The sequence below is a fragment of the Nothobranchius furzeri genome, chromosome 14 (assembly GCF_043380555.1).
Source record: "Nothobranchius furzeri strain GRZ-AD chromosome 14, NfurGRZ-RIMD1, whole genome shotgun sequence".
NCBI lineage: Eukaryota > Metazoa > Chordata > Actinopteri > Cyprinodontiformes > Nothobranchiidae > Nothobranchius > Nothobranchius furzeri.
This window is the reverse complement of record NC_091754.1, coordinates 41,424,405-41,436,863: the sequence shown is the minus strand read 5'-3', so window position 1 is coordinate 41,436,863 and position 12,459 is coordinate 41,424,405. Positions and strand designations below refer to the sequence as shown.

The following is a 12,459-nucleotide window of genomic DNA, read 5'->3' as shown; positions in this document are numbered from 1 at the left end:
GAAAAGGAAATTGCTTAGTCAGTCACCTGACCTGAATGGCATTAAATTTGTCTCCGAGAACAAAGTAAGGAACCTTGGTGTTATCTTTGACCAGGACATGTCATTCAAATCCCACCTTAAACTGGTTTGTAGGATTTCCTTTTTCCACCTTCGGAATATTGCTAAGATTAGAAGCATCCTTTCCAGGAGTGATGCTGAAAAACTAGTTCATGCATTCATTACAGCAAGACTGGATTACTGTAATTCATTACTCTCAGGAAGTCCACAGAATGTAGTAAAAAGTCTTCAGCTTGTCCAAAATGCTGCAGCTAGAGTTCTGATGAGAATGAAAAAAAGAGCTCATATCTCTCCTGTCTTAGCTTCCCTACATTGGCTGTCTGTTAAAATCTGCATACCGTATTTTCACAACCATAGTGCGCACCATGTTATAGGGCGCAGCTTCAGTTATGGGTGTCTTTTTGGTATTGAACACATATAAAAGGCGCACGGGGTTATAGGGTGCGGGCACGGTAAAACGTACCGGTAAAACATCTGTGCAGGCTCGGGACTCGGAACATATCAGTGCAAACCAGACATTGTGAAAATTATAAACAGCCAAAAGCATGTTTCACTTTACTGGTCTAGTCCTGGTTCAGACCTGGTTTAGAGCGCACGTGCACTTCCTCATTGCGTGCGCTGACGGCTCGTGCTCTTCTAATGGGCTCTCGACACATGGGAGGCAACTTCACCTCTCCTCCATTCATTTTCAATGAGACATGCGCAACAAAGCGATAATCGCGGGTCTCCCTCCTACTAAAGCCGGGCGTACATCGGGAGTGCTGCAGGAGGACACACAGGGATTTATGGGGGTTGGATGAGGAAAACGAAATAAAGAAAGTAAATCTGTGTTTTGTGATCAGTTTAATTTGACATGAACATGACAAGCATGCTTTGTGAGTAAAAAAAAGTGTAGAAATCAAAATGAACAGCGTGTGTTATTAGGGAAATAGCGGGCGAGCAGTGTTGATGCATGATTGCGCATGCGCAGTGAGCGGTTCTGGTACTTTTTGGGTCGCAGCTGCTCGCAGCACCGCTTCAAGCGCTGATGCACTGTGTTGAAGTTCAGAATGTGTTTAGTTGGTGGATTTAACCATATAAACTTTCCACATGAACAAAATCATATGTGTGTTATTACTAGGCCTAAGAAAATAGTGTGATTTGAATTGTGTTTTATTAACCCTCTGGGGTCCATTTCGCGTATCCGCGTCTTTTGAACAGGTCTGATTTGGGACGCTGTAGCAGCAAGACTCCGCCTCCCTGAGTTTCGGTTTCAATTCACCTTTAGAAAGGAGATTATAAACTACACCCCAGTTTTTAAATTTTGTTAATAGGCAACGTAAAAGCGGAGTTATACTAAACTAAAAAACAACCTATTTTTAGACAATCTAACTTGTCAAAACAGCAGTTTAGTAATCCGTGAGAAGGAATGTGTTTGTGAATGTAAAAAAAACCCCACAAAAACATGAGATCCTTTTGCTGTTGGTGGAAGTCTCACATATTCAGCTGATAAAAAACATCATTATGTAGCTGAGAGAGAGAGGAAGGCCGCACGAGTAACGAGACGTGCGCAAAAAGGAGCTGCTTCGCGGGTAAAGGAGTAGCGCGAACGGAGTAACAACAAACAATTAGACAGATATTGACGGTAAACTTCATATTTTGGAGCGACCCGGACAGATATATTGTCGCTGCAGTTTAGTAGGATTTGATTAGGCTTTAATAAAGGATGATGAGAAGGATGTCCACCAGGCAGTTCAGATAGTACGGCTGTTTTTTGAACTGGAAGCAGAGGAAGTAGACGGAGACTCACAGCCGGAGTCTGAGGCAAATAGCGAGGATGTTGATGACGACGTGGCAGATCCACAGGTCTGTCTTCGCTCACGTCCGCACGTTCACGCCACGCCCCTTGTCTTCTACCTACGTTTGCGTCTCACAACAACACAATAGGCGCACTGCACCATAGGGCGCGGCGTACATTTTGGAGAAAATTTAAGACTTTTAGGTGCGCCTTATGGTCGTGAAAATACGGTAGATTTTAAGATCCTCCTTCTCACATATAAAGCTCTTAATAATCAAGCTCCATCATACATCAGTGACCTGATTGTTCCATATGTGCCTAACCGAGCACTCAGACTGCAGGTTTACTGGTGGTTCCCAGAATATCTAAAAATAGGATGGGAGGCAGATCTTTTCGCTATCGGGCTCCTCTCCTGTGGAATCAGCTTTCAGCTTTAGTCCATGAGGCAGATACCTTGTGGAGGTGGAGTGTACAGTCGGTAAAGACGGCTCTCCCTTGCCCTACCTCCAACATGCCTCCATCTAAAAGGCTAGGTTATCCAGAGTAATCTCTGTAGTTATGCTGCTAAAGGCTTAGACTGCTGGAGGACACACTGACCGCTTTCCACCCTTTACAACTTTCTTCCACAATTTGCTCTTTAACTGCATTATTTCCAGCTTTTTCAGCTGTTGACTTTATTTTTTCTCTAAGTATTTTCCTCCCCAGAATTAGCTACAATGATGTTCTGCTGAGCTGTGGTGCTCTCATGGAGGGGGCCTTTGGCTAGCACACTGCTGCTAACCACAAACATTCTCCTTCTCCTGATAATAACACTTTATTCTCTTTGACATTGAATGTGCTACTCCTGGTTTACCCGTTTAATTATAGATTCACTAGGATAAATGCAACAAAGTTTATCTCTCCCTAATTAGAATATTTACTAAGAAATCACAATGTAACCATAGAAACACTTCTTGGTATATATGTTGGTGTGTGTGTGTGTGTGTGTGTGTGTGTGTGTGTGTGTGTGTGTGTGTGTGTGTGTGTGTGTGTGTGTGTGTGTGTGTGTGTGTGTGTGTGTGTGTGTGTGTGTGCGCTGTCTTCTCCATCCCCAGTGAGTCACAGTGGATGGCTGCTCATACTGAGCCAGGATCCTCTGGAGCTCTGTGAATACTACGGCAGTGACAGTTTTTTTTTTTTGTATGAATTTTTTCCTCTTCATGCTTCTCCTCAATGAATATTTTCTGTATGTGTCTTTTCAAAAAGGCTGCAGTATGTGCATCTGTGGAAGCCAGCAGTAATCACAAGGACCGGATGTTATGCAAAGCCATGTGCATCGGTATCGCCTACTCATCCAGCATTGGCGGCATCACAACACTGCCAGGAACATCCCCCAACCTCATCTTCTCTGAGTATCTCAATCAGTAGGTGACTAGACAGAGTACATTAGTCCAATTAATTCATCACACACTGGTGAAATTCATCTCCACATTTGACCCCTCCCCATGGGAAGCGGTGAGCTGCAGCGGTGAGCTGCAGCTGTGGCTGCGCTCGGGAACTATTTTGTGGTTTAACCCCCCAATCCAGCCCCTTAAAGCTGAGTGTCAAGCAGGGAGGCATTGGGTCCCATTGTTAAAGTCTTTGGTATGACTCGACCGTGATTTGACCCCCGATCTCCCAGTCCCAGGGCGGAAACTCCACACCACAAGGCCACTGAGAAGGTTAGACATGTATCAATATGTTGGCAGCTCTAAATTTCCTGAATAATAATAATAATAGGTACCTTCTAATGTTCTAATAAAGGGACTGACTGTTTCAGGTCACAGGCGAGAAAAGGTCACAAATTTAGCTTTCCTTGAGCTTCCAGTGAATTTTAGTTGCAACTGAGATTTCTGTTGAGTGTTAAAGGCATCTTTTGGAGGCTCTCATACCTGATGTAAAGAGGTCATGTGAACAACTCTATCATCAGCATATGAATGTCTTTTGGCTGAATTTAATTCATTTCTAATTAATTTATGAAAATAGAAAACAGGAGTGGAGCAAGACGATCCTTGAGTCACACCTGGGCGTTTTGTGAGAGGAGTAGAGGTTCCGTCTTTTTAACATGACACGTTGAATTCTGACAGATAAATTATTATTAAAAAAGTGCCAGAGCTGTATCACTGAGCACAGAAAATTAAAGATAGACTGAACTCTTCACAACAACACATTGCTGCAAACACTGAAGAATCACAGGTTCTGCATGAAGTACAGTCTGCTTTATCAACAATGACAAGAAATTGATCGTTAAAAGAGTCTCATCATGTCTTTACTTTCAGAATTTACCCAGACTGCAATGATATCAACTTTGGGAACTGGCTCTTGCTGTGCCTTCCCATCAGCGTTATGATGCTCCTGCTGACGTGGATCTGGTTGTACTGGCTGTTCATTGGCTCAGAGTGAGTTTCAATCAGGTCCTCAGTGTTGATCACCTGTGTCGTTCTAAATAGTTTTTTGTTTTTATTTTTGCATCATTTCAAATACCTTCTGCCTCATGTTCAGCAGATATTGTAAAGCTCGTGTTTGTTCATTTAAATAGAGCTGATCTAAGATGTGAGACAGAACTGGAATAAGCATCAGGTATCAGGAAACACATCTGTCAGGCGTCAGACCAGAGGGCCTCAGGCCTAGTCCACACGTAGCCGGGGTTTTTAAAAACGAATATCCGCCCCTCCAAAAACTTGCATCCACACCACCTCGTTTTAAAAAAGAACTCTGTCCACACGTACCCGGATAAATATGTTGTTAAGGACATGCCAGACCTGTAGGCGGCAGTACTTCCCCCGTTCTTAACCTCGTCCTTCGTCTGTGGTCTTCCGCAAGGAGCAGTAATTCCGCTTGCAAAAACAAACAAGCAGAAAGCGCTTGGACAATTGATGGATCGGGTAGTGACAGAGCGCAGCTCTGAAGGCATCCATGCTGTCGGCTAGTGTAAACACAGGTCGGACACGTGATGTCAGCATTTTTTGTCGCGGAAAGTGACGTTGCGGACCTTAAAACTCCGTTTTTGTCCGTCCACACGCAGACACCCAAAACGGAGAAAACGCAGATCTTCACTTTGGCCGGAGTTTTTAAAAAGATCCGTTTTCGTGTGAAAAAACTCCGTTTTCGTGTGGATGACAGACCAAAAGGTAGATAAATATCTACGTTTTGGCAGATCCCCGGCTACGTGTGGACAGAGAACACAAAGCCTGTTAGCTCCTAATGTGGTGCTCCCACAGAACGGTCAAATCTCAACCAAATTATTTCACATTTAAAAAAAAATCTTTGAAATGTGGTTTGTAATTTGTAAAAGTTTTTGTGACTTTAAAGCTGGATGTCTTTTAACTAGGGGGTGGGACCTGATATAAAAAGCATCTAAGTAATTAGAGGCTTTGTACATAATTAATCTAAAATGATAACAGTTTAATCGTTCAGGAAAATGTGCCATCAAAACAAGTTTTTAATAAAATAATGAGGCAAAGAATCAAATATCAGACATGGGTATTATTATTATAAATTCAAGCTCTTTAAATTTAAAATAAAAAATGCATTTTAATTATTCAAATGTCACTGTGTAAGACACAAATGAACAAAAATGTTTAATTGCAAACAGTAAACATCTGCAAAGTGTTCCTGAGCCTTTAAATGGTCTCTGTCTAGTCAAAAATAATGAAATAAATGGAATTTTTCACCATATTTAAATTTTTCCAGTTTCACTTTTGTATAATTGGGTGTTTTTACTAACATTTCTATTTCTCATACTGTAGTAAAAGCATTTCTATAAATAAAAATCCTCAAAAATGAGACTAAAACATGCACAAAAATGATGGAGGACTTAAATTTACTGACTTTTAACAGCAGCCAGTGTTACAGCAGGACTAATGAAATGATCAGGAACACTAAATGGTTCCAGTTGGATGACTGGAGGATGATAGGAAGATAAAAGATTATGACGAGGAAATAATGATCTGATGCCTGAGCGGTGAACAAGTGAGCAGATCTTCCTTACATGGGAAGTCCCGCTTTCCCATCTAGAAGGGGATGCTGCAGACCCGCAGATTCACACCTGCAGCAGCAAATCTGGTGTGATCTCCAGCTTGATAACAATGTTCTCTTCCTTGTTGCCCCTGATGCATTTGGAAGTAAACATCTGCCCACTTAGCACCTGATCAGCTGATGACAGCTTCAACACACCTCACTGCTGAATTATAGTAACACACGGGATGTTTAGACAGTCACTCGTCTCAGAAACATATAATAAACCGACAGAATAGTTTAGAAAGTCACCATAGAGATTATAGAAAGTTTCTGTTACTTTAACACACGTTGCTTGTGACTGTTTACAGAGTAGTGAGAACACGGAGCGTTCTCCCAGCTGGTCGTCTGACTACTTTCATAAACTTCTGCTACGAGTAAAACGTCTTTCTGCCTGGTGCTTCAGCGATGCACAGATGTTACATAAATGTTAAAAATGTAGCTTACCTCCACTTTTGTAAAGTTTCCGGTGCCACCCGGCAGCATGTGTCTTTGTTTCCCAAATGTCTGCGTCAGGAACTTCAGGAGGTTTATTTTTAAAGTTAAGTGAAGAGGCTGATGTGTTTTCTCCAAATGCTGCATCAGTCCAAGCAAGGCAAGTTCTTCAAATTATTTCATTTAGTAGCCGCTAGCAGAGCCCTGTGCATTGGTGTGTGTGTCCCACAATCGCAAGGTTAAAGTATTGATTCCAGCTCCCAGGGCAAGACACTTATCCCACCTTGCCTGCTGTGCTGGTCGGAGGGACCGGTGGTGCCTGTGCTCGGCAGCCTCTTCTCTGTCAGTGCGCCCAAGGACAGCTGCAGCTAAATAGTAGCTCACCACCACTGTGTATGTGACTGTGACAGGCGCTATACAAGTGCAGGTCATTTATCATTACTTCACACTGGTGTGTAATAGAGAGCATCTTCTATATGTCTGGCATGGAAACTGACCTGAGGCTGACAGGAAATGTTTCCAGACAGTGGATGACGTGCCTCTCTAGAGAACATTTCTGCCAGCAGAAGCAGAACCAGAGCAAATAACAAGAGGCTATTCCTTGAGCCTCCTTGAGGTTGTGAAATTCATGAACTCTGACTCTTAATCTGTTTTCTGCACTCAGTTAGCTGCAGTCTGATGTTTTTATATTTATCTGGTTTTATTTTTTTAACACACAGCTTCAAGTTCCTGTGGCAATGTGGCGGAAAGATGTCAGAAAAAGAGAAGGCAGCAAAAAAAGTTATTGAAGAAGAGTACAACTCTCTGGGAGCCATGAGGTAATTCGATGGAGTTAACCCTTTATAGGGCCAACGTCCATATTTAGGCACTTCCACTCACATCATAAATGATGTCGATGGGCCTTTTCACAAACTCTTAGAATTAGGAGATTTCACACAAACAATTATCAAAGATCAAGCCATTCACAGTTTGCGTCATTCCACCGATCAGTGTGATGCCATAGAGAACCAAATATTGGTGTGTCTACAGAACCAGATTTTCTCAGATTTTCTGCATGAAAATAAATATTTTTGAAAATTGGAACAACAGAAATACACTTTGATTATATACCACGATAACACCCTGGGGTTGAAATTTAAAAAATGTGGCTACTTCAATGAGTGCCCTATAAGCACATTGAATTGCCTCTGTGTTTGAAATGTGCTCTATAAATAAAGCTGCCTTGCCTATAAAGGATTAAACTGCTCATAAAACTGGGTTAAATGGGAAAAAATGGACTTATAAATTTGCATGTCTCTCCCGGTATTGGTTCCAACCCAGTTGTCCCAGCCCGCAATGGTTCTTGTTACGGCCCAGCTCGGGGGGTCGCAACATTAGGAGGTTTAGACACATTGTGGGAGATGAGTCTTTTTCAATTTAAAAGCAGCCTCCAAAGGGCCTCACAAACTGCCACACAGGCAGAGGCTATCAAGTAGACCTCTCTGATCAGTCTCAACCTGGGGCCCCTTTGCTTTAAATAAGACATCACTTGGTTGAGGAAGTTATGTGATGGTCTTTTGAAGTGTTGGTGTTAATTTGGTTAGTGAGAAAGTTTAGTCGTTGTTACTTGTTTGAAGTTGCTGCTGATGTGTCCTTTTTTCAATAATCTGTGTTTTGTGTTATATTTATATCAATAAATGTGTAGCGTGTAAACTACATACTAGAATCAACACTGTTTGCTATCAGTTGTTAGATTCTGAGAGTGATCAAGCAAATTAGCACATGAAGCTTATATCATGTATAAATATCCAGGATACTTATATAATCGATAGAAGTTCATATGCCAACGAGCTTGGTCTAATTTTAATCCAAAGATTAATGTTTAATTTAAGATAATTAAATTTAATAGCAAAAGTTTATTTAATCAGGAGTTAAAGGAATCTTTGCTTTTTCAATAACCAGAAATACACACCATTCTGTGTTTAATTTCAAGAAGAGAGTCAAGATTTTAAAGTTAAGAATTTATTACTAACAATTTTAAACTTGACAATTTGAAACAACAGTTAAAAATGACAATTCATGGATGACAATTTAAATGACAATTTACCAGCTTTGATATTGAACTTGGAATCAAAAGCTTTACCTGTTTCTGGATGGAAAGCTAAAATGAAATGAGAGTTTTGGATGCGTGAATGTTCTCAGAAGGTTTTTTTCAGCGAGAGACCCAACCCAGAGTTCTGGGTTGGAAATGATGGTTTTGCAGCTAACTGAGTCGTTTCTTAGAAGAACAGCATCAAACACCATCTTGTGTGCTACCTCACCCAGCAAGACGACCCTCTGTGTGGATCCGGAGGTCAAGGAGGATGTTGTCAGCCTCAGGGTACTCGGTCCGGTAGAGAAGTTGCGAGTAGAACCGATCCTCTGGTCCAGAGATGTCGCAGGGTACACGGTGTTGAGCGTCTGGCTTAACTCTGAAGGAGTTTTGCGTCTTAACTCTCAAAATCAATAACTCTGAAGGAGTATTGCACCAGCTGGTTACAGGTACGTTTATTTGAAGCTATTCTATCGGCGTGACAGAACAGCAAGTGGACATTCGGACGGCCGTTCCCTCGTCTCCTCGTATGGTTCAAGAACTGAAGTCACAGCTGCGGAAGATTTAGTTTTAACAAAACCACAGAACGCGCCCACTCTCAGCCTCAGAAAGCTTGGTCATGAGTAAAGATGTGATGGCAGTTTAACTTTTACCCTGGATAAGCCCTCTGCGTTGGATGGATAAAATGGAGGATGACCTTCTAGTTTAATGAACCCACATAGTCACAATAATCATTATTATACCCAAAGCATAATAATTAATTTCAGTAATTAAAATACATTTACTGAATCAAGTGATTATTTATGATGATTATAATAACAGTAATAAAGTCAAAGAGTTTATTAAAATTATTATTTAAAATTATTATTGTGAACTTGAAGTGTCCTTCATCCTGGGACGGAACAGCAGCAGATAATGATGAGTTTCAGCAGACATCATGGCTCCTTGCGTGTTTAATCTGTGGGGCAAAGTTACAGTGGACCCAGCTGGGAAAATGTGACCCTTGTCACAAATTAGAGGCCCTTTGTGACGCTACAAATGTTACGAGAAGGATAGACTTGTCTTAAATGTAAAGTTGTTAACAATATGACTGCTGTGGTTGATAACTAGATGGAATGTGTAACTATCGAAATTCAAGTTCAATGATCTAAAAACATATTAGTTAGCTGTATTTATCGTACACCTGCATCGTGCATAGAGCAGTTTATCAGAGAAATGTCTGTAATACTGGAAAAACACAAAGAAAAGACGACTTTATCTTGTGGTGATTTTAATATTGATTTATTGAAGGCAAATGATCACAATAAGACTTCTGAATTTACTGATACAATGTTTAGTTTTGGGTTCTATCCGTTGATTCTAACGCCCAGCAGAATAAAGATGGGTAGTGCCACTTTGGTTGACAACATTTTTTTTAATAAGATAGATGGTAAAATACACAGTGGACTATTAGTCACGGATGTCAGTGATCACTTGCCTGTCTTTTCAGTGCTTGAAATGAATAATCAATTTTAATATTCGAGAGGAAAAGATTGATTACATTGGTAGAATAAAAACACCAGAACACATTGCAGCTTTTAAAAGAGAATTAGAAAATTATCACTGGAAAAGGGTTTACGTGGCAGACACTAATGATGCATTTAATGCATTTCTAGACATATTTTTGTCAATCTATGACAGCCATTGTCCACTAAAAAAGTTTTCTGAAAATCTCAAAAAGAAAAAACCATGGTTGACAAAAGGTCTGGAAAGAGCCTGTTAAAGGAAAAACAAGTTATATATGATTTTTTTTGACAAATAGAACTAAGGAAAATGAAGACAAATACAAGAAATATAGAAACAAATTAACAACTATTTGCGATCTGAAAAGAAAAGGTATTATGAAAAGCTGCTTCAAAAATCTAAAAACAATGTAAAGGCTGCCTGAAGGGTACTTAATAAGATAATATAAAATCAGAATATATGTTTTCCAACATGTATTGTAAAAGAAGGTAATGTAGTGATTAAGAATACTGAATGTATAGTCAACGAATTTAATGATTACTTTGTTAATGTAGGTCCCAATTTGGCAAAAGAGATTTCTGTACCAGGAAGACATGACAACAACTTTTTAAATTCTACTTCTTATAAATGTAACTCAATGTGAGAGTGATATTAAAGATGTGGTGAGTAAATTTAAGAGTAAAAAATCCATGGATTGTGACGGCCTTGATATGTCATTAGTTAAAGAAGTTCTTTATAGTATCCTTCAGCCATTAACTTATATTTGTAGCAAATCATTTCAAACGGTAATTTTTCCAGATAAAATGAAAATTGCCAAAGTAATCCCATTATATAAAAATGGAGATGAACAGGTTGTGTCAAATTATTGACCAGTATCTTTGCTGCCTACATTTTCAAAGATTCTTGAAAAACTATTTGAAAACAGACTTAACCCTTTGATGCTTAATGGTCACTATAGTGGACAGGTACTCAAAATTGTTGTATTTTATTTATTTATTTTTTATTTTTTATTGCTATTAAGCACAGCAGTTGAAGAGTTAATTGTATTTGAGCCCCTCCGTTTTGACTTCAGTAAGTCAAGCCAACATATTTCATGTTCAGTATGCACGCTGTCTGCTGAGGTGGACATGTAATACATTATTTGTAAAATATTAAATGTTACAAAAATATGTGTTAATTTGTTTCATTCACACCTCAAGATGAATGAAAAAAATTGTTTAAAAAAATCATAGTTGAATACTTCATAATTCATGCATCAAAGGGTTAATTCTTTTATTGAAAACTATGATTTATTGAATGACCATCAGTATGGGTTCAGAAGAAATCGCTCAACATTGCCAGCAGTGATGGAATTTATTGAAAATATTGCAACGGATGCGAATAAAAAACAGATTGGAATAGGTGTGTTCATTGATTTATGCAAAGCCTTCAATACGATAGATCGTTCTTTACTGTTACAGAATTGTGAAAGATTTGGTTTAAGAGGTGTTGTAAAACTTTGGTTAAATAGTTACTTGGAAAGAAGGTTCCAATATGCGAGTATTAATAATATGAAATCTAAACTTAGAAAAACACTATAGATAGTGTTGGTAGCGCACTGCTTTCCCCCACTGAGGCACCGGATGGTGGAGCAGAATCTCCTCGAAGGCGTACGGAAGTCTTGCTCCATGGTCTCACCAAACTCCTCCCATGCCCGGGTTTTTGCCAAGGCGACCAAACTTTTGTTGTAGGATCATCTACGTTAAAATGTAAGGACGTTAAACATCTTAAAACTTTAGAAATGATGTATAGAGTGGTGAAAAACAATGTTCCAATTTGTATTTTAAGTATGTTTAAACTAAGAGATGGATAATATGATTTGAGGGGGTCTTATATGTTTGAAATACCTAAAGTGAGAACTAATGCTAAGTATAGATGTGTGTTGGTTTTGGGAGTGAAGTTATGGAATGGACTTAATGATGAACTGAAGATGTGTTATTCTTTGTCATTTTTCAAGAAAATTTCAAAAATTTGCATCTTCCAAAGTTATAGAAACCTAGTTTGATGTCTAACCTTGTGTTGATTTGATTTCTTGATTTATCATAGATTTTTCTTTAAAATGTTATGCATCTTATCCATCAGCTCTACTTTTTCCCCCCTCTGTTAAGGATTTGATTATCTCTGTGTGAGTTAAGGATAGGCTAATTATAAGCTTCAACCTATTCCTCTTTCAGTTGCTTGATTACTTTTATGTAAACTTGATCAATTGTTGTTGTTGACCGAATAAAAATCTCTCTCGTCTGAGCGCATGTGTCCTCAATTGTTACCCCAGTTCCCCTAGACAGCCTGGATCGTACCAAATGGGGATCTTTTGATCCCAAACCTTACTTGGACACATGTTCTCTGGTTGTTATTTCGTCTTTCCTGTTTTATTTTTGGAATAGTTCACAGCTGCTCGATTCTGACACCTTATTGGTGCATGTTGTGGGCGTGGGAGCGGGGAGGTGATACTTCAGTTGTGCCTCGGAAGGCGAATCTACGGGATGTAAATTTTAACATAACATTTATTTACATAAATATAACGCAAACACAGATTATCAAC

The 12,459-nt window shown here is 39.5% G+C and overlaps 1 protein-coding gene across 4 annotated transcripts in view; it reads left to right on the top strand.

The window, feature by feature from the left end:
• Positions 1–12,459, top strand: part of slc13a1 (solute carrier family 13 member 1) — a 44,339-nt gene that overhangs the window by 21,713 nt on the left and 10,167 nt on the right. For all 4 annotated transcript variants that reach the window (XM_015965636.2, XM_054746511.1, XM_054746513.1 and 1 more), the window contains 3 exons: positions 3,080–3,237; positions 4,132–4,251; positions 7,024–7,122. In XM_015965636.2, coding sequence (XP_015821122.1) covers positions 3,080–3,237; positions 4,132–4,251; positions 7,024–7,122 — 377 coding nt within the window. The remainder of the gene's footprint in view (positions 1–3,079; positions 3,238–4,131; positions 4,252–7,023; positions 7,123–12,459) is intronic.